The sequence below is a fragment of the Lepus europaeus genome, chromosome 3 (genome assembly GCF_033115175.1).
Source record: "Lepus europaeus isolate LE1 chromosome 3, mLepTim1.pri, whole genome shotgun sequence".
Taxonomy (NCBI): domain Eukaryota; kingdom Metazoa; phylum Chordata; class Mammalia; order Lagomorpha; family Leporidae; genus Lepus; species Lepus europaeus.
The window spans coordinates 25,631,145-25,653,451 of record NC_084829.1 but is presented as its reverse complement, the minus strand read 5'-3'; the positions used below and the strand labels follow the sequence as shown (position 1 = coordinate 25,653,451).

The 22,307-nt window shown below is 45.6% G+C and overlaps 2 protein-coding genes across 3 annotated transcripts in view; both read left to right on the top strand.

Moving 5' to 3' along the window:
• Window positions 1–22,307, top strand: part of CAP2 (cyclase associated actin cytoskeleton regulatory protein 2) — a 163,796-nt gene that overhangs the window by 82,237 nt on the left and 59,252 nt on the right. The window lies entirely within an intron of this gene.
• On the top strand, window positions 14,412–14,675 carry LOC133756337 (small ribosomal subunit protein eS27-like; the record flags this gene model as incomplete). Its single annotated transcript, XM_062187069.1, has 1 exon — window positions 14,412–14,675. A coding segment is annotated over one exon (264 nt), but the record flags the coding sequence as incomplete, so codon positions are not given.

Here is a 22,307-nt window from a genome sequence, read left to right as displayed (position 1 = left end):
TTGTCAGAGATTTTCTCCTCTAGTGCCCATGGAGAAAAATCTAATAAAAATTTTATCCTTGCGTCATCAAACACCAACTTTCCTAGCTTTTTAAAAGTGTATGTATTTATTTATTTGAAAAGGAGATAGAGCGAGAGCGAGAGAGAGAGAGAGAGAGAGGGCGCGCTATCTTTCAACCTCTAGTTTGCTCTCCAAATGCCTATAAGAATCAGAGCTGGACAAGGCCAAAGCCAGGAGCCAAGAACCCAGTCTAGTTCTCGCATGGAAGTGGCAAGGACCCAGGTGCCTGAGCCACCCCCTGCTGCCTCCTGCAGTGTGCGTTCGCAGGAGCTGGAACTGAAAGCGAGCTGCGACTCAAACCCAGGGATGCCGGTATCCCAGGCAGCGTCTTAACCACTAAGTCAAATGTCTGCCCCCGGCTTCCTGGCTTTGAAGCTTGGCCTTTGTCTTTATTTATTCATTTATTTATTTTAGTGAGATAGACTGGTCTATGGAGGGAAGTCACCCAGCACTGAGTGGCTTTCTCTGGAGTCTCATGAACCCAGAAGTCTAGTCCAAAATTCTCCTTATGTTGGGTAAATGCTGTGTTCTGTCTTCGTGGTGTCCTGCTCGTCACAGTCTTTTCCTGCTTCCATTGGTCTTCCTGTGCTTCAGAGCTTGGGGGGGGCCTTCTCTTGCCTGGGGCTGCAGTAACCCTGTGCTGCCAAGTGGCTCACATGACAGAAATGTGTGGTCGCCCAGTTCTGGAGGCTGGAATGAATTGTGAGATCAAGGTGTGGGCAGAGCCCTGCTACCTCTGCGGGCTCAGGGAAGACGCCGTTCCCAACCCCTCTCCTAGCTTCTGGTGGATTTCTGGCAACCTGGTGCCCTTGGCTTCATGTTCCTGTGGTGCTCCCATGTGCAGGTGTCTCTGTCCAGATGTCCCCTTTCTCAGGACACCAGTAGTCTGAGGCCTTGTATGCTGCTTTTGCAGAATGCGTCAGAAAGACAGAGCCATTTACAATGAACAGACATTTCTTTCTCGCCATTCTGGAAGCTGGAAAATCAAAGACTGAGGGGCTGGCATCTGGCAAGAGCCTTCTCACTGCATCGTAACGTGATAGGAGACAGCATGTGCGCAACAGAGGGACAAAAGGGCACCAAACACCTCCATTTATAAGGAACCCACTCCCACAGCAGTGGCTTTTATCCACTCATGACCTGATTGTGTCTTAAAGGTAGGTCCCTCCCCTTAATCCGGTTACAATAGCAGTTACATTTCAGCCTGAGTTTGGGAAGGGGACAGACATTCAAAGATGGCCCCAATCACAGAGGATCAGGGCCCACCATACTCATCTTCACTTATTACTTCTGTAACATCCCTGTTTCCAAATACGGTCACATCCTGAGATTTGTGGGGTTAGAACTTCACCTAAGAATCTGGGGATATGGGACACAATTCAGTCCCTAGCAGTAGGTTTGTTGGGCTCTGTTCCAGCATCATTACCTAGGTCACACAGCCATCATTGGGGCGAGGTGTTTCGGCTGTCATAATCTCCATCACCACATGTTCCTCTGCAGTGGTAACGCTTTATGTTCTCTTTCTCTCTCTCTGGCACCTGTTGTCATTAGCACATTCAGGCCTGCTCAGGTGGCCAGCACTAGTCCCATTTATCATTCCCTTTGAAGTTGCAAACTGTTTCATAGGACTCAGGCTCATTGTGGAATTTACTTGTTAGACTTATTTATTGTTTATGAAGCTCATCAGATCGTGTCTGTTGGGTCTTGTTGTTGAACAGATAATCTTACAATGATAATGAGCACCTGTGGAGTTCTGTACTCAAGAGTTCAGGGTATGTAGCTCCCAGCACTTTTCTTTAATTCTTTTTTCCCTCTGTTGTTTCCTTTCTAATTCTATGAACAATCTTAGGAAAATCTCTGTGACTTCCTGAGACACCAGCTCATTGTCCAGTAATAAGAAAGTGGCTCGTGCAGGTAAACCATGTACAAGGACGCCCTGACACAACCAGAGGACCTGGCCCTAGAACAGCCCCACAGTTTCTCTCTTGGGTGTTTTCTTTCTGTCTTCTGGTCACTCTTCTGGGAGCTGTACAAGACTGTGTGGGGCAGAGGGTGTCTCCGAGAGCATCGTGGAGACACAGATAGATTCCCAAGCTTGAATCCTCAGTCTGTCTACTAGCCTGAGGTGAGAGCCGTTTTCACAGACCAACAACAGACGGTGAACTCCATTCATTTTCTTTCCAGCGCTCTTCCACATAGCAGGGATGTTGGTGGGCAGGGAAAGGAAGAAAAGCGTTGCTACTATTCCTGCTTCTGTGTTTGACGTCTAGGTGGGGCCTCTCTTAGGCAAGGCCTTGTCGCTAGCTCCATGTAATGAATTGTGGGAAGCCGCAGCCTGGCTCAGATGACACAGGGGTGCCTCTTTGTGAGACACCCGCTGTGCATCTGGTGGCATGGCCAGGGGTAATGTAATACGGCTCACAATTTTAATCTCACCAAAAAATACACCTGGCAGGCTCATTTCAACTGGCAGGATAAAGCTCATATTTCATTGCCAGTGTGTAAACACCTCAACTTTTCATCTCTAACACGTTTCCTGGGTGATTAGCAAATTGAAAAATCAAGTGGAACGCCAAAGGGGTGGAGCCCACGTGCTGTTTTGGTCGAGTGTGGGGCCACACTGATGTGGAAGCGAGTTCACGCAGGCAGTACATAGAAGCTGGCCAGGAAAGCTGGCTGTGGCAGGTTTGTCTCAGGGAAGGAAATCCATTAGAGAAAATTGTTTGGGGAGAGTTCAGCAGCTGCCTATGAACACCTGGAGCCTGTTTCTGTGACAGGTGGAAGGATTGTGCCATTGTCTTGGGATCCGTGTCCCCTTGTTCTCTGGCCACAAACTGTCCTTAACCAAAGATGGCTTTCTTTCACTGTCTGAAAATCATTAATTATTGGTATAACATGAACATTCTCTGAAATGCAAGGCTCAAGCACTACTGTCTGATTTCTCTACTTGGCGTGAGAGCACTTGAGATAGCAGAATGGTAAATAGAAATAGTACAACCAACCAAGTCCCAGTCCTGAGGGCTTCTGTTTTCAGTCCCAATATACATAGCATAATGTATGCGTTGCTGGCGTTTTGTGTAAACAGTTATTGGGGACCATTCAATTCAAGGGTCTCCAACTATTTTTGTCACCTGCTAGTTAATTTTCACAACATCACACTGGAGCACACTCCATGTACAGATGGAGAAATCAGAGCCCACAGATGTTCTGCTACAGGACTCGCCAGAGACCTGCAGTGATGAGCTGGGTGTTTTCCAGCCCAGGGCACAAGCCTCTGGTTACTGGTGCCACCCAACTCTCCCTAGCCAGGCGTGATAAGGAGGCACGCCCCAGCCCAAGATAGCAAGAGAGCTGGTTCCGAGAGTCAGGTCCAGAGCCAGCCCTGGGGAATGGTAGGAGTGGTGACTTTGGACTTTATCCCATGAACAGCACCTTTTCCAATTTTGGGAGCTCCCACCTCCCACCCACTTATCTTCCTTGCTTCTCAGCCCCTTTGTTTGCACTGGACTGATTTCCTTGAAGTGATAGTTGATAACTAAAGGAGTCATTGTTAATAAGGTCACACTGGGGTGGCTTAGTTGTCAAGACCCCACTTGAGACACCTGCAAACCAAATCAGAGTGCCTGAGTTTGAATCCTGGGTCCATTCTCAACTTCACCTTCCTGTAATGTAGACTCTGGGAGGCAACAGGTGATGGCTCCAGAACTTAGGTCGCTGCTACCCACAGGCAAGACCTGAATTGAGTTCCCTCTCCCAGCTTCAACTTAGCTGGTATGGGCATTTGAGGAATGACTCAGAGATAAGCACTAGCTCTGTCTGTCTGTCTCTCTCATAAGGTCACATGTTGCTAAAAAGACTGCGTTTTAAAAGGAGACTCAACACCAGACAGATCTTCCCAGGCTGACCTCCTTCTCCTTGTTTCAGATGTTCTTTCCCTTCAGGAAGCAGAAACTGATGGGAACCTTTTAGGGGAGCAGCCCTCAACTACAAGTATTTTGCACCACAATTAACTTTTCTTTTCATTCCTTTTTTTCCCACAAACTTCTTGAAGTACGCTCCTTTAACACTATCCTACGTTAATACACAAACATGTTCCAAAAACCAATACAATAGGAAAATCCTACAGAATAATGAGAAATAAACTGACAGGAGCTTGTTTTTGTTGATCATTTAAGCCCAATTTAAATTTTTTTCTGAGGCAAGACCTAAATAAATTTTCAATATTTAAGCATGACCAGGGTATCACCAAAAGGCCTGGAATGTTTCTTACAAATCAGCCTGGAAATATATCGCACTAGTCGCTAAAAGCTAGGGATCTGGGGGCTGGCACAGTGGCACAGCAGGTTAAAGCCCTGGCCTATACCCCATATGGGCACTGGTTCAAGTCCTAGCTACTCCACACCGATCCAGCTCTCTGCTTTGTCCTGGGAAAGATGGCCCAAGTCCTTGGGCCTCTGCACTCACATGGGAGACCCGGAAGAAGCTTCTAGCTCGTGGCTTCAGATCAACTCAGCTCTGGCTGTTGCGGTCATCCAGGGAGTGAACCAGCATATGGAAACCTCTCTCTCTCTCTCTCTCTCTCTCTCTCTCTCTGGCTCTACCTCTCTATGTAACTCTGTCTTTCAAATAAAATAAATCTTTAAAAAAAAAATCTAGGGATATGCTATGGTTTACCCTCTCTGAACTTCATGTTGAAGTTTGGTTGCTGTTGTGTCCGAGTTGGGAGGTGGGGTCTTTAAGAATAAATGATTAAATTGTTGAAAGAGAGCATTGCCTTCCTGAGGGGCGGGGTTTCTTCCTGGGAGGGTGGGATGGCACCAGGGAGCCCCGCCCTTTACACGTACCACTTGGGCCCATGCCTGCTTGCCCTCTGTTTTTCACCATGTCCTGACAGTAGGAAAGCTGTCGCCAGAAACTGCCACCAAGCCCTTGGATTCCTCAGCCTTCAGAACCATGAGCCAGATTTCCCTTTATAAAATATTACTCAGCCGCTGGTATTCTAAGGACTGTGATGGGATTTTAAAATGTTTTCTCCATGACGGTAACCCAGAGGCCAGCTGAACTCATTCCCCGGTCAGGATCCCAGTGTGATGGGCATGAGGCCTCCTTCCATGTGCAGTGGACACTCCAGATACCTGGAAGTCCTCGCACATCCTAATCTCACGGTGGCCTCTGGTGTCCGAATTGAGCCTCTGTGCAGGGTGCGCCCCTCTGCCTTCTGCTCATGGGCCCAGCCGTTGTCCTTGACTTCATGAACAACAAGGAACCTTGGAATCCTCCTCCCATCTGCTCTGGGGTCGCTTGTCATCCTCACCCCATTCGTCAACTCAGCAGTTAACGCCTGAGTTCACTGTGCCTACTTGGTGCCTGTGCTGGAACTAAGACAGGATCCGACAGGAGAGAGGCAGAATCCCTCCTGCGTCTGTGGGAACCCCTGCCTGCCACTCCCACCCCCTTGCTCTGAATCTCTCTTCCATGCCAGATTGGCTTTTCTGGACTTATGGTTAGAGTGCTGCCCTGCTTAAAATCCCCATGAAGGGAGGTGGTGGTGCATGGGGACAGAGAAGAGGGCACTGTGGCACAGCACGTTAAGCTGTCTCCTGGGAAGCCCACATCCCATATGGATTTGCCAGCTGGAATCCTGGCTACTCCACTTTTGATCCAGCTCCCTGCTAATGCACTCTGGGAAGCAGCAGGTGATGACCCAGATACTTGGTCCTCTGCCATCCACAGGGGAGACCCAGATGGAGTTCCAGGCTACTGGCTTCAGCCTGGCCCACCTGGCTGTTTAGGGAATTTGGGGAGTGAACCAACAGACAGAAGATATCTTTGTCTCTTTCTTTTTCTCTCTGACACTATGCCTTTCAGCTAGGTAAGAATAAACATTTTTTTCAATCCTCATAAGGCTCCTTATTAAAATCCACATCCTTCAGTGTTGTACCTGGAGCTCTCCAAGAGCAGACCCCTGTCTGGCTCAGCAGCCTTAGCCCACCAGGCATCCCCCAAGATTCTCATTCTGCATCGTTCTGTAAGGTGTGTTGTTTCCTGAGCACACCGTGACTTTGTGAGTTTTCTTGTATTTTTGTACATTGTTCTCTCAGCCTAGAATGCCTTTCCCTTCAGATTTCTTCTCAACCTTAAAGAACAGGCAGACATCACCCCTCTGGATTGTGGTCATCACCCACAGTCACCAGTGTCCCCCCCTACTCCAGTGGGGCAGCTGCACTTAACTGTTAGTGTGAACAGTTCATTCATATATGAGTAGCTCAGTGCTGGGGACATAGTAGCTGTAGTTAGCATGGTGATTCATAATAATTGTTCAATGGGTTTCTAAAATTTGACTGATTTATTTCAGATAAGGAGGTACCCCACCCGCTGGTCCACTCTCTAAATGCCCACAGTGGCTGGTGCTAGGCCAGAGCAGAAACCAGGAGCCCAGAATTCAATCCAGGTCTCCTATGTAGGTGGTAGGAACTCAGTTACTTGAGCCATCATTGCTGCCTCCCAGGTTATACATCAGCTGGGAGCTGGAATCAAGAGCCAGAGCTGGGAATCAAACCCAGGTAGGTACCCAGTGAGTTGCAAGGCTCAATGCCTGCTCTGGGTCAATTAGTTTTATACTGTTTTTAAAAACATCATGTTATAAGCCAACATTAATCTCAGAGATATTGTGTTAACTCTCTCTCTACCTCAGTTTCCTTTGCTGAAAAATTACTACTTAATTATAAAGTCATTAGCAGAGTTCGCATCGACTTCTGTATCAGTGCATGCCTTAGTGTCTATCACATCCTGTTGGCTCATTCAATAACAGCAATCTGTTAGTTCTGTTGTCATCGAAGTTTGCACTCTGCGTTAGCACACCTGGCCTCGAGTTACACCCTCTGAAAGTTTAAGGAGAAAGAGGATTATGACCCTAGGGCACCTCTTGCCTCAAGTGTGTTTCATGAAGTGGATGTTATTCTCTCAGTTAATAAGGAGCAGAGAGACTGGCTTTGGAGTGTAGCGAGTTGAGCCACTGCATCCCATGTGGGTGCTGATTCATGTCCTGGCTGCTCCACTTCTGATCCAGCTCCTAGCCAATGGCCTGGGAAAAGCAGTGGAAGATGGACCAAGTCCTTGGGCTCCTGCCACCCACATGGGAGACCCAGAAGAAGCTCCTGGGTTCGGGCTTCTGCCTGGCCCAGTCCTGGCCATTGAGCATTGAGGCCATCTGAGGAGTGAACCAGCAGATGTAAGACCTCTCTCTCTCTCTCTCTCTGTCTCTCTCTCTCTTCTTCTTCTTCTTTTTCTTCTTCTGCTGTGTCTTTCCAATGAATAAATAAATCTTTAAAAATAAATAAATAAATAACTAAATAAATAACTAAATAACTAAATAAATAACTAAACTCCAAGAGTGACTGATGCCCATGCTGTGTGGGAACCCCAGTGGGCTTCCCCCTTATGCTCCACTGTAGCTCTGCAGAACCTTCTATCACCAGCCATTGACACACGTGTACCTGTGGCCCACTCAGGTGAATACAGCAAAGCATCGCCACCAGAGTCTAGAGCTGTTGCTCATTCCAGAGTTCATAAAATGGATGGCTACAGTGAGCCACAAGAGAAATTGCATTTAAGGAAAATCAGCAGCACTGTGATACTGCTCAGTGCTGTCTCCTGGTGTCCAGAGAGTCTACCACGGTGTCTGTGTGGGCACCGAATGGCTGAATGTCCCAGGTCTGGCATTACCCAGCATCCCCTGCCATTGCCGAGAGGGTTCAATTTAAAACCTTCTGCAGATGTCTTGGCTTGAGTGCTGGAATTAACTCCTTGAAATTTCTTGCCTTGCCCTTGACCGGCTAGGGTTCCTCACTTACCAAAGTTGGTTGAGATTCTACTGTTTGCCAGATTCTGGGCTGGGAAAATAGTCGTGAGCAAAACAGACTTGTGCTCATGGAGCTTGTGTCTGTTGCCGCCATCTATTTAGCCGTATCTGGGGTGTTCCAGAGGGGTGTTACCATCCCCAAAGGGCATTTTTGAAGCTTGCAAGGGTCTTTTTTGGTTGTAAGGTGTGGGAAGATGCTCCTGTCATTCGGTGGGCGGTGACGACAAATATCAGAAATCCAGGAACACGCCCCCAGTACGTTATCCCTCATCCTGCTTGAATTTCAGTGGCTTACCAGATTTGAATGTAGGTGGAAAAATCTATTTTTAATCATCTGAGCTTAGAACCTAATCCCATTCCATATTCCGTATGCATATGCATAGTAATTTTGTACTGTTTTAATATACCCTAAGTTGCTGTGGATTGCAACTATAGAGCAAATTAAGGTAAGACGATGCTTTGTTTTTGATCTGAATTTTATCCTGTGTTTGCCATATCAGAAAATTCTGCCTCCAAATATCTGCCAGAGGCTCTTGCATTGGAGTTGATTGCACACTCACCTGGTATCAGCCACACCTGGGCTGTCTCATTTCCCATGAGTTTATGTGTAGTTGCAAGCGAGACCCCTTCATCTCTTCCTTGTGTAATCGTGGCCAAGCATTTTTGCACTGAAATTGCTTTCTTTTTTATTTCACCTATTTTTTGAAAGATTTTATTTATTTGGAAGGCAGAATGACAGAAAGAGACAAACAGAGAGATCTTCAATCTATTAGCTCATTCCCCAAATAGCCACAGCAGTCAGGGCTGGGCCAAGCTGAAGCCAGGAGCTCCAACCTCCATCAAGGTCTCCCACATGGATGACAGAGGCCCAAGTACTTGGATCATCATCTGCTGCATTTCCAGGCACATTAATAGGGAACTGGATCAAAAGTAGAGCAGCCAGGACTCAAATCAGCACTCTGATATGAGATGCTTATGTCTCAACCTGCAGCGTAACCCGCTGTGCCACAATGCCAGCCCCTTTTCTTTATTTCACAGTTAGGCAACATATTATTTTTTAAAAATTTATATGTCTCTAGTGTATATTATCTGTAAATTTCTTTGAGGCTAGGAAAGAAAGGATTAGAGGCTGGTGCTGTGGCACAGTGGATTACAGCCCCAGCTGCAGTGCCAGCATCCCATATGGATGCAAGTTTGGGTCTCGGCTGCTCCACTTCTGATCCAGCTCTCTGCTATGTCCTGGGAAAGCAGTAGAAGATGGCCCAAGTCCTTGGGCCCCTGCATCCACGTGGGAGACCTGGAAGAAGCTCCTGGCTCCTGGCTTCAGATCAGCTCAGCTCTGGCCATTGCGGTCATCTAGGGAGTGAACCAGCACAGATAGAAGACCTCTCTCTCTCTCTCTCTCGCTCTCGCTCTATCTCTCTGTGTAACTCTGTCTTTCAAATAAAAGAAATCTTGAATAAAAAGAATTGTAGAATACTTGGGAGTTTACAAAAAGTTTGGCCAGTTGTAACAGAGTTGGATGCTCCTGCCACAGAGACAGGACTCTGCAGAGGGCTACCTATGAGTTTTATGCTGTAGCCTCAGGATTCCCCATGGGTCCAGTCAGAACAAACAGCATCACAGCACCGGAACTGGGTCCTGGAGACCTCCTGTTAGGCCAGGCGTTAGCCTTTGGTTGCTGGACTGTGGGGACCTTTAGGGAATCTGGAAGAGAGACTGAGGCAGCCAGAGCAGCAGGAGATGCCCAAAGGGCCTGACAGGTGGCCATTTACCAGCCACTCCAGAGTCTGAACAACTGGTCCACTGCCCTGCTGCCCCTCAGCTGAGTGCCAGTCCTAAGCACAGCCCTTCTGCCCACACATCTGTTTCCCGGCTAAGTGCACACCATGCTACACTCCCAGCCACACTGGGTATTTCCAGAGAAGCTTGAAAACCCCCTTCTAGCCTTCTCAATGTCACCGCTTCTGGGTCCACCTTATCTAGTATATTCCAGGAGCATGGAGGTCCTTCTGACTGCATCTCACAGGCAGTATGTTCTTCATTCTTTTATCAACAATGGTGTTTAACCGAAAATCACCCCGTTTTGTCCAGTTGTCAATGGCATGCCTTTTCGTCGGTATCTGAGGTCAGTAAAATTGCTTGAACATTGGCAGTCATGATGGCAGCTCAGACCTCCACTATGTGTCAACCAGGGTACACACTTTTTCTTATGTAGTCATCACCAGAGCCTTTTGAATGAATGTTGCTGACTTCTTAGGAAGATGCTGGGGCTCAGACCATTGTGAAAGTGAAGGTAGGACCAGAAGTGGCCTACTCCAAAGTCAGAGCTGTTTTTCAGATCCTAAGAATGTAAGCTTTGGGAACCAGGCTTATCTAAGTTCAAGTCCAGGTTCTAGCCAGATGGTCTTGGGCAAGCTACTAAATATGTCTCAGCCTTGTTCCTTCGTTCATAAAACAGGGGTAATAGTGCCGATCTTGCCAACCTTTCCAGGTTTTGCGATATTTAAATAATATGTAGACTCCAAAGTTCAGTGCATGCTTTATAGTAGGCAAGCAATAAATGTTCACTGCCTTTCTCTCCCTGCCCCCACTGCCAAAATGGTCTTCAGATGACCTCACCCCAAGGGACACCTGCAGGTACTTTTTTTGTGGATTTCCTGATGGTGAGGATCATGTCGGTCCCAGTGGCTGCTCAGCCCGGTTGCGTTTGGTCACAGCCTGTTCCTGTGTTTATTCTGGAAGAAGCAGCATTTACTGTGCCAGAGGGAAGGCCGAGGTTTGACTCCATTGGCCCTTTTCCTTCACAGGAATTGGATTTTTTTTTTTTTATCACAGCAGTAATGTGTAACGCTGGAGAGGTCCATCTTACAAGTTCAGAGAAGTCTTCTAAAACCAGTGATGGGAAGTAGTTACATATTTTTCCTCCTTCCTTGTGATGCTAGCCAGCAGTAGGGTGCATGGGTTGGTACTTCAATTTTGTAATCTGGTGTCACAAAAAAAAAAAAAAGTCCAGAAGCTGAGTATACCTCATAAAGCCAACTCTGTAGAGTGGAAAGGGAGAAGGGGTCAGAGCTGAAAAAAAGACCCAAAAGAGAAAAGCCAAGAGAGGGCCACACCAAATGGGTCAAGTGGGTCCTTGTGGGTTTCGTGCGATGCTAAGTAGCTGCCAGCTTATTATCCACCAGGTGCCAAGGCCAAGAACAGCTGGAACTGAGAGTGATGGTTGGCCCCTGAGTAACTGAAGTCACGTGAGCCAGAGGAGGGAAGGCAGCTTCTCCCTACTTCTGTTTCCTGCTTGCCCTTCACCCGTGATCCGTATTCCGGTGTGATCCGCTGCTGCGCATGACAGCCTGGCCAGGTCCAACAGCATCAACCAGGCAGCCATCAAATACCGTGCCTGGCAGATACTCTCGCCCACACCCTTTTACATGAAGAAAAACTCCCCCGGCCTCTCTGGCCACTTTGTTCTTCATGCTAGGATATTTCATATGCCTGTTGTTTCTAGTCTGTTTGTTGATGGCTTATAAACCCTTGGGGGAGGTCTTTTCTGTTCTCACTAATATATTCCAAGTTCTCACAGTGAAATCTGGCATAAAAGGTGCCTAATAAATATTTTAATGGGGGAAAAAAAGGAACAACAACGTATGATAAGGTCAGCATCAGTGGGCAGCAGGCAGAAAAGAAGATTATAAAGAAAAACAGAGGCAGACAACATAGAAGACATTATCAGATCGTTTCGTTTCTTATGAATGAAAAATGTGTGTATGGAAACAAGAGAAGCCACTTCCGTCTTGAGATTTCCGCTATGCAGGCTGCATCCAGTTTCCCAGGGGCTTCATTTTCAGGTTTCCCTTCCACAGTGGTGTGTGCGTTTATTCATTTGTCCGTTGTTCGCCTTACTGTGTTTAGGATTAAAATGGGAACCAGACTGCCACCAGTATCCACTTGTACAACGGGATTGAGTCTAACCAAGCCAATTGTCTTCAATAGCATGCCGCTGTCCATTACCTCAGTGAATCAAAATCCGGTTCAGATGAAGCCAAGTCCAAAAGCTTGCTGTCTTTATGGGTCAGCTAGTTTCAGGATCTAATGAGTCATTGACCTGGGAAATGAGCAAAAATAATTGTATTGCCAACCACAGATGGTAGCCATAATCCGAGATAGCCAGCTCACAAACCATTGCTGCTGGCCAGAGTGCACGACTCTGCCCAAACCATGGCTGGAGCAAAACAGCACAGAGCTTACCACTGGCTGAGGCTGGGCCTAAAGCACCGGCGGTGCATATGAGAACAGAGCGTTGCTGCTTCCACTTTGTGATGATCCGGATCGGAACTGAGTCCTACGGAACACAGGGACCGATTGCATTTTTATGCATTGCATTGGACTAAATTGGAACTGGATTGTACTGAGCACGGGGACATAGAGCACGTTGATGTGGAGTACTGAGCTGCTGTGAGAAGACGCTGGCCAGCAAAGACAAACTGAAGAGGGGAGACAGGAAAGGGGCTGAACTGGAGGAGGGGGACTTTAAGGACAAGAGAGCTGCACTGCAGGTGATATCAGCGAGGGCTGTGTCCTGGGAAAGCCTGGTCGAGGAGCATCTACATAATATGTCTAAATCTGAACTCCGGCTCTTTCTGCTCAAGCTGCCCCTCTGCCATGTCCCTTTCTCAGTGGATGGTAAAGTGACTCCAGCCTTCTGGTCACCCAGGTCAAAAATGCAGGCATCGTTCCCAATTCCTCATTTACTCTTACGTTCACAACCGATCTGCGGTCCACCTCTTGCTGCAGTCCCCACTGAAGTCACTCTGGCGCCAGCTACCTCCATCTATCCTCTCTGAATTATTGCAGTCGTCTCAAAAAGAATCTCCTCGCCTCTGCCCTGATGCCCCAACAGCCTCCTCTGAGTGCAGCAGCCAGGGTTATCCTTAGAAAAGACACATCGTGCATTTCTCTGCTCAGAACCATGGTGATCTCCATTTTGTTGAGGCTAAAGGCCAAGGTCCTGTCAGCAGCCTAGCGATCTGTGCCCCCACCCTCCCATTTCCCACACAGCCTCCAGCCCCACCACTTCCCCTCACTCTCTGCATTGCAGGTCTACCATCTGTTTGCTGTGCCATGAACCCTGGACACCCATTCCAACCTTGGGATCTTTGCAGGAGCTATTTCTTCTGTCAGAAATCTCTTACCCAGATGTCCACATGGCTAACGTCACATCCAGCTATGTCGCTTCCTCAGTGAGACCTGTTTGAAATTGAATCCATTTCTGTTTCCAGCCACCCTCATGCAGCTGTAGATTTCCCCCAAGGCTTTTTTTTAAGATTTTATTTAAAATTGAGTAGGATAAACTTATTTTTCATCTTGAAGCAGATCCTGAAACTTGTGTGCTATACCATGGAGAGATGAAGGGATTCTGTGACACAGTGATATGCCACTTCTTGAAAGGCAGCTGATTGGATGCTCATGGGATAGAAGAGTAAATATCTCCAAAATATCAATAAATTTCTGCAAACCAAAAAAAAAGAGTTTATTTATTTGTTTGAGAGGCAGAGTTACAGACAGACAGAAAGGTCTTCCATCCACTGGTTCATTTCCCAAATGGCTGCAACAGCTGGAGTTGAACAGATCCAAAGCCAGGAGCCAGGAGCTTCTTCAGGGTCTCTCATGCAGGTGCAGGAGCCCAAGCAATTGGGCCGTCTTCCACTGCTTTCCCAGGCTGTAGCAGAGAGCTGGATCAGAAGAAGAGCAGCCGGGACCAGAACTGGCGCCCATATGGGATGCCGGCACTGCAGGCAGAGACTTAACCTGCTGTGCCACAGCATCACCCCCTCTCCATGGCTTTTGACACCTAACATGCTACATGACGTAGTTATTTGTTATGGTTACTGCTCTTTCCCTGTCTCCTGCTTTGACAGTTTGTTCTATGTGTCAACTTGACTGGGCCAGGGTTGGTGCTGTGGTGACTCTGGAATCCCATACTGGAGTGCTAGTTGGAGTCCCTGCTGCTCCACTTCCAATCCAGCTTCCTACTAATGCATCTGAGAAGGCGGCAGGTGGTGGCCCAAATGGTTGGGGCCCTGCCATCCATATAGTAAACCAGGATGGAATTCCTGGCCCTTGGCTTCAGCCTGGCCCAGACCTTGATTGTTGTGGGCATTTGGGGAATGACCCAGCAGGTGAAAGATCTCTCTCTCTCTCTCTCTCTCTCTCTCTCTCTCTTTCTGTCTTTCAAATAAATAAATCTTTTAAAAATTTTTTGACTGGGCCACAAGGTGTCTTTGGTCGAATATTGTCCGGGGTGTTTCTGTGAAGGCATTTTTGGGCGAGGTTAACATTTCAATGAGTAGATTTAGTCAAGCGCGTTGTCTTCTCCCACGTAGGGGCCTCCTCCATTCTTGTCAAGGCAGAGTTAACGCAGGTTTCCTTAGTGGTAGGCATTTGGCAGAGTGGTTAAAATGCTGCTTGGGCTTCCCGGAGGTGACGACCTACTCACACGAATGTGCCTCTCGAAAAGGATCTCCTCCGTCCCTCTTGGGAAGAGAAGAGGGAACACAAGAAGAAGCACCTGGTGCAGAGCCCCAATTCCTATTTCGTGGATTTGAGGTGCCCAGGATGCTCTCAAACCACCATGGCTTTCAGCCATGCACAAATGATAGGTTTGTGTGGTGGCTGCTCCACTGTCATCCGCCAACCCAGGGGAGGAAAAGCCAGGCTTTCAGAAGGATGTCCCTTCAGAAGGAAGCAGCACTAAGAGCACCCTGAGTCAAGATGCCTGGGAAATCTTCCCAATAAACACATTTTGGATTACAGAAAAGACTGCTGCTTGGGTTGCTTGCATCCTGTATCAGGATTTGAGTCCTGCCTCTGCTTTTGAACCAACTGCCTGCCAGTGCCCACCCTCGGAGGCAGCAGATCATGACTCAAGTAGCTAGGTTCCTGCCACCCATATGGGAGACTCATTGGGAGTTCTGGGCTCCTAGCTTAGGCCTGGCTTAACCCTGGCTCTTGTGGGCATTTGGGGAGTAAATTAGTGGATAGAGGTTCTCTCTCTGTCTCTGTCTTTGTCTCTCTGCCTTTCAAATTAAAATAATTTTTAAAAATTTAAAACAGATTTCTTTAGTACCTAAGTTCCTATGAGGAGTCTTTTAAAAGTTAGTGGAGGGGCTAGCATTGTGACGTAGTGGGTAAAGCCGCTGCTTGCAGTGCCGGCATCCCATGTGGGCACCGGTTCGGGTCCTGGCTGCTCTACTTCCTATCTAGCTCTCTGATGTGGCCTGATGAGCAGTGGAGGATGGCCTGAGTTCTTGGGCCCCTGCTCCTGCATGGGGGACCCGGAGGAAGCTCTTGGCTCCTGGCTTCGGATCGCAGCCAGTTGGGGAGTAGGCAGTGGATGGAGGACCTCTCTCTCTCTCTCTCTCTCTCTCTCTCTGCCTCTCCTTCTCTCTCTCTTTGTAACTCCGGCTCTCAAATAAATTAATTAATTAAAAAGAAAAATAAAAAGTATATTATGAAAAAAAACTATGCATCAGTTTAAAAAAAAAGCAAGCTAGTGGAAATTGAAAAGATATTTAGGGAGCAGGTGTTTAGCCTGCCAGCGAAGGTGCCTACAACCCACACTGGAATTCCTGGGTTCAGTGTCTCACTTCAGCTCCTGACTCCAGCTTCCTGCTAATACACACTCTGGGAAGCAGCAGACGATGTTTCAAATACTTGCATCCCTGTCCCACGCATGGGAGACCTTGACTGAGTCCCTGGCTTCCAGCTTCAACCTGACCCAGCCCTGGCTGTTGAAAACATTGTGAGAGTGAGCCACACTCTCTCTCTCTAATAAATGGATTATTTTTTAAAAGTTTATTTTGGTGCAAAAAGAAATTTTGAAATCCATGCATAGTTTTTTTTTTCAAGAAGGCATCTTCCATAAGCTTCTTGAAGATCTCTCATATTTGAGAAGAATTATGAGTCCCCAAAGGGGGATGCCACATGCAACATCCTTCCCCTCACCTCTGTTAGCCAGGAGGAGGCACCGCTGGTTTGGAGCTGCTCACCACACTGTGGCCGGTGCTGAGTTGGGTGCACCACTCTGGAGAAAAGCAAACAGTGGCATTTTGTGAAGATTGTGCTAGCCTTAAAAGAGAACACACATTGCCAATTATAAGTGATTGGAGCTAAGTACCCAGTAATTACTGTGATTCCAGACAGTAATGGTTCCTCTACCCTGTGGATGTCTGAAGACTCATAGGGGTAAATGTTGAAATTCTGTGTATCTCCTAAGTTTGAGATTGAAGCTAAAGATTTCTCAGCTTAACTAAATGAATCTCAGAGAACAGATCTGGCCATCCTTCCACCAGGAGGGGAAAGACAACGACTTGGCACGTGCTGTTGACTTGGGCTGGGATTTTTCAGATGAAGGATTTAACTTAAACTTAAACCGAGGTTTATCATGAGAAAGTAGACACAACTGATGAAAACCAGTCCACATGGTGTCTGGCGTGTGGTCAGTGCTCACCCACCATTGGTAGAAAAATAGATGGCAGTTTAGAAAATTTTTTTTTCCATTTCAAAGAACTGATTTTTGATCTGTGTATTTAGTCTTAGATTTTATAAAGCTGGTGGATTTAAATGATTTGGACAGTTCTCTCAGTTTATAACCCTGGGAACTATTAGTGAAGTTGCTGTAGGTTTGACTAAAGCACAGTAAGATCCACTGCTCTTCACTTTTAATGTGCAGAGTCTCATAAAGTAAAATTATAGATGATTATAAAATTCATCACTGTCAGAAGCCAGATGGTACCTCTCAGATAGGGTAAGAGTTAATGTCTTCTCAGCTGAGCCAATAAAATAAACGGAAACAATAACAAAATGCTCGATGAGAGTCTTCTTATTTCTTATTCCTATTGTGGATAACCAAGTTCAGCTTTGATTTTCAACTTAATTTTCCCCCCAAAACTTCTGATTTCGCTCTGTAGTCATTTTGTATGCCTCTATTTGTCATTGTCACTTATTGAGCCATTACTTCCTTCTTTGCACCAGCTCGTCCTATGCCCCTGCCATGAACCCAGAATTTTACAGGAACCCACTTATAAAGAGAGTTACAGTAGAGCTTTGTATGTATCCTATATTTACTTGTCAGCCTTCTCACCAGTGCATGAATGGAAAAAATATTTTCTCTGGGCTCTTTGTACCGCCAGTGAAAGCTTCTATCAGAACAACTATAGTGAAAGCTACAAATTTTAGCCTGAAGGGTCAGTTTATGTTAAGGAATTTTTGTTTGTTTGTTTTTTATTTTATTTTTTTCTATCATCTTCCAACCCCTGTTCTTGCACCAAGATTCAGGATACAAGATACTCTAGGGACACAAATTGTTGTGGGTCACTGCGTTAAATGTTTAGATTTCCATTGAATTTGACTTTAAAAAAAAAAATTGAGAGTAAAGAGTTAGAGAGAGAGAGAGAGAAATCTTCCATTAGCTGGTTCACTCCCCAGAGGACAACAATGGCCAGGACTGGGCCAGGCCAAAGCCAAGAACCAGGAACTTCCACACGGGTGTGGTGGCCCAAGCACTTGGGCCATCTTTTGATGCTTTTCTCCAGACTTTTAGCATGGAACCAGATAAGAAGTAGAGCAGCCAGAACTCAAACCAGCACCCATATGGTATGCTGGCATTGCAGGTAGCAGCTTTATCTGCTATGCCACAATGCCGGCCCTTGAACTTGACTTTTTTATATCACATACCTACCCTCCTGAAAAGTGTCAGGCATTAAGAGATTAGAGAAGATTGTAGCCCACATGTCATGTCAGCAGAACCGTGTTCTTGTTTGGATAAAGAAATGGTTGGTTTTAGAGTAATCCCTTCCCCAAAGAGCACACTACCAAATCTAGGACTGATGAGAGGTAGAGCGCACACCTGTGAACAGTGGCAAAGACAAAAACAGCGGGTAAGCACTGACTGAGAAATGTCTGTTGCTCATTGGTCCAGTGGCCCCAAAATCCCACATAAACCCTTACAACTTAATGACTGTTACCTGCAGAGGAAGGCGATGGCTTCAGAAAAGAGTCTCAAACTTTTGTAGAAAAGATTTTCCATTAAAAACTTCCAGTTTGCCACAGCAAGTGCACTGCTCTACGTTTATGAGAAAAATAGAAAGATTTGACTTCACACATCGGTGCCACCCTGAGGTCTTACCAGCATCATCCCATGTCCCACACTGCAGGCCGTGGCATGCCCAGTGGCAGAGGAGGAGCTTCATGGTTTAGACCCTAAGCCTCCACACACTACTAAATTTTATTTCATATACATGGGAGACCATTTGTATTCTCTATACTTTCTGTATGTCTGAAATCATTTAAGAATAAAAACTATTACTGAAAAAAAAAATGTGCTGATGAGTATCATGGGTTGTTGAAAGATTTGAGTTAAAAATTTCAGTAGGATTTTACGCATGTTAAAAGCTTCTCTTTGGGCTGGCAGGACAATGCAGCTCTCTAAAGCACTGTATTCCCTGAGAAGACCAAGTCACCAGATTTTACTCTAGACTGGGGTGGAGAATGTCCCCCAGGCTGCAGACCATATAAGGCCCATAGAATCATTTGGTCTGGCCCTGCGAAGGCACTCCCAGGCGGGTCTTGAAATTCAATAAATCTATAACAGGCTAATTTTTAAGTTGATCATTTTGTGTGGCCTGCGAATGATGTTATAAATATCTAAATGGCCCTTGGCAGAAACAAGGTTCCCCACCCCTGCTCTAAATGGATGATTTTTAAGGAATATAATCAGAAGCATTTCAGATCCTTGAGTGCATTTTTAAGAGCTTAGCAACCCTAAAATGAGGCATATATGTGAACTGTAAAATCTTATGAACATATAAAAATATCTTCTGGGAACATAAAAAATATTTGGCCTAGCAGATAAAACACCAGTTAAACAGCCTGTATCCTATACTGGGAGTGCCTGGGTTTAATATCTAGCCCTGCTTCTGTTATTTTATTTGTTTATTTATTTGTTTGTTTATTTTTATTTGAAAGGTAGAGTTACAGAGAGAGAGAGAGAGAAAGGTCTTCCATCCGCTGGTTCACTCCCCAAATGCCTGTGATGGCCAGAGCTGTGCCAATCTGAAGCCAGGAGCCAGGAGCTTCTTCCTGATCTCCCATGGAGGTGCAGTGGCCCAAGCACTTAAGCCATCTTCCACTGCTTTCCCAGGCCATAAGCAGAGAGCTGAATCTGAAGAGGAGCAGCCGAGACATGAACCGGCACCCATATGGGATGCCGGTGCTGCAGGCGAAAGCTTAGCCTACTATGCCATAGCCCCAGCCCCTAGCCCTAGTTCTTGACTCCAGCTTCCTGGCTCAAGTAATTTGGTCCTTGCCAGCCATGTGAGAGACCTCTGCTGAGTTCCTTTTCCTCCCAGCATCAGCCACAGTCAGGATCAATGTGGGCATTTGTAGACTGAATCAGTGGATGAGAGTATGTTTGTCTCTCTGCCTCTCAAATAAATAAAAGCTAAAGGGAAAAAGAGCTCATGGGAAAATTGAATTAAAAGATAAGTTTATTTAAAAAAATTATGTTCCAAGGAATATGTCATTATGCAATGCATTGTCAACATCATGGTCTCATGTACATTGGTGATACTTGGTGGATTTTGTTTATTTAGATTGACTTCTATGACAGTTTTGCAAGCACTTTCAATTCTCAAGTTGTCTAAAATGCACAAGCATTTTTGAAAATGTTTCCATGAGGCATATTCTGAAATCTCCTAAATGTTCCTGGACAGTAAAAATGTTTTACGTAAGAGGAACATAAAGGGAAAATCTCAGTGATTGCCCAAAACAAAAGTAACACAGCTTTACATTTCTGAGTTTTAAAAGCTTGCTTCTGACTTTAAAAATGGTGAAAACAATTGCTTCAATTAGTAGAAGGCACCCCAATGTTATAGTTTCAGATGTAAACGCTATTCCTGACTTGAATGATCTTTGCCTGAGAAAACTTGGTTCTTCTTTGTCTGAATAATTTATTCTGGCAAGCTTTGAATGTGTTTTCCTGAAGTCACTCCCTGATTGGAAGAATGAGGTTAATATCTTCTGATATATGCAAATTTAATAGTACCTATATTATTTTTTTTCTACTTTTGAAGATTTCTTTTTATTTATTTGAAAGGCAGAGTCACAGAGAGAGAAAGACCTCCCGTCTGCTGGTTCACTGCCCAAACAGCCACAAGGTTTCCCATACGGGGGGCAGGGGTTCAGGGATTTGGGCCATCTTCTATTGCTTTCTCAGGCACATTAACAGGGAACTGGAGCAGAAGTGGAGCAGCCAGGGCTTGAACTGGCACCATGTGGAATGCTGGCTTTGCAGGCAGTGGCTTAACCCTCTGTGCCGCGTCAGCCTCCAATTTTTTTCTGCCTTTGAAGATGCACAGTGGTTAGTAGGTTTTGAAATTTGTCCTAGGGCTGGTGCTGTGGCATAACAGGTAAGGCCACTGCCTGCCATGTCAGCATCCCATATGGGTGCCAGTTTGAGTCCCAGCTGCTCCACTTCCAATCCAGCTCTGCTATGGCCTGGGAAAGCAGTGGAAGGTGGCTCAAGTGCTTGGGCCCCTGCACCCATGTGGAAGACCTGGAAGAAGCTCCTGGTTCCTGGCTCCTGTTTTCAGATTGGCTCAGCTCCAGCCATTGCGGCCAATTAGGGAGTAAACCAGCTGATGGAAGACCTCTCTCTCTCTCTCTCTCTCTCTCTGTCTCTCTCTCTCTCTCTCCCTCCTTCCCTGCCTCTCCTTCTTTCTCTGTGTAAATAAATCTTTAAAAAATAAAATAAAATGAAACTTGTCCTCTGATTACAAAGAAAAAGTGTGTACATGCCAGAATTTAGAATATATAAAGAAGCCAATAGCATTGAATAAAAATTCTCCATTAATTCTTTAATACATGTCTCTCTGTGTGTTTGCTGTGCTGTATGCTCACACACACATACACACAAGCAAATCCAAAGGAAGTCAACTGGTAAAACATTGTACAAAAGCATACATAAACCGGGTAATAATGATAAACATTTTGTAATATGATTTTCTAAGAATATCACTTGATATGATCTTTCTTAGAATTTTAAATGTGGGGAAGATCCAAACATTAAGAAGTTCAAGTTTTACTTTCATGCTTGAATTGTAATGGTAATGCATTTGTAGTGTAAAATTTGCCTTTGAAACCTTCTTCCTAAAATGATAGAATTCTCACAGTACTTGCCAGAAATATACAAATGGGATTTTATTTGTGCACTTGCTTGTTTTAATTGAACTGCTTGAATTTGGCTCTTAGAATCATTCTTTATGGTTTGAAAAGCCACAATTTAAAGATATTGTTATTTTTAAGATATCTATAATAATTAGCTACAGAGAAAAATGGACACCAGTAACTACCCATACTTGTGTTTCCCCATCTGTGTTTTCCAATGCTTCCCAAAAAATGTGTAATAAAGTTATAATAAGAAAAATAGATTATTCAAAAAGAAATAACAATGATGGACCATTCCCACCTGATGGAGAACCGCATGAGCACTCTGGATTCCAGAAATAACAGTCTTTTTTGGTTTTACTCAATGACACATTTTTGAGGTCAAACTCTCAGAGTTTGTTCCATCTCTTACAAAACAGCAGGAGTGGGAATTTGGTTTTCCTTTTAGGGTAAAGTTTCTACAAAGGTTGCTGATAAAACTCTTTCATTTTACTTTCTGCAAAACAATTCAGTTACTTCTGGAGTGAAACTGAGATGAAGCTGATAATGGGACTCAATTCTTCAACTTTAAAGCAGAAACTAAGGTCATAAAGACATGGAGTCCTAAAATACTCTCCAAAGCACAGCACTCTGCAGCTCAGAGCTCTTGGACGCATTTGCTGAGAACTTGCAGTTGGCTCATGTGTCACCTCCACTTGGGCCATTTTTGCATCCTTTAAAAGGCACAGTATCCTAGGGAGGGGCTCATCCTTGCATGAACCTTGAACATTTCTTGTCTTTCAGAATAAAAGAAACCTGAGGGAAGAGTTGTGAAACTAAGAATAATAGTGATCTTGTTGACATGTATGTGAACTTGGGCAATTTAAAGTCCTTCCAAAGCACACTGTTTTCACTCCGTTGGGGGAGAAAGGTGGTCTCCTTCAGTGGAAGATCCTTGTCTACATTTAATTGACATCCATGCAACTCAGCCTAATACATGATTAATAGTTAAACAGGCAGAAGTACCTCAGCCTGCCCATTTGTCCACTTTGACATCCCACACACTGAGCCTTGGCTGATATCACAGGATCCACTCTGCTGTCCTCTCTGAGTTTGGGTTCCAGCTGTGAAGGTTCAGGATGAACCAGGGAAGATAAGCACAGAATAGAAGTTGTGTTCTTTA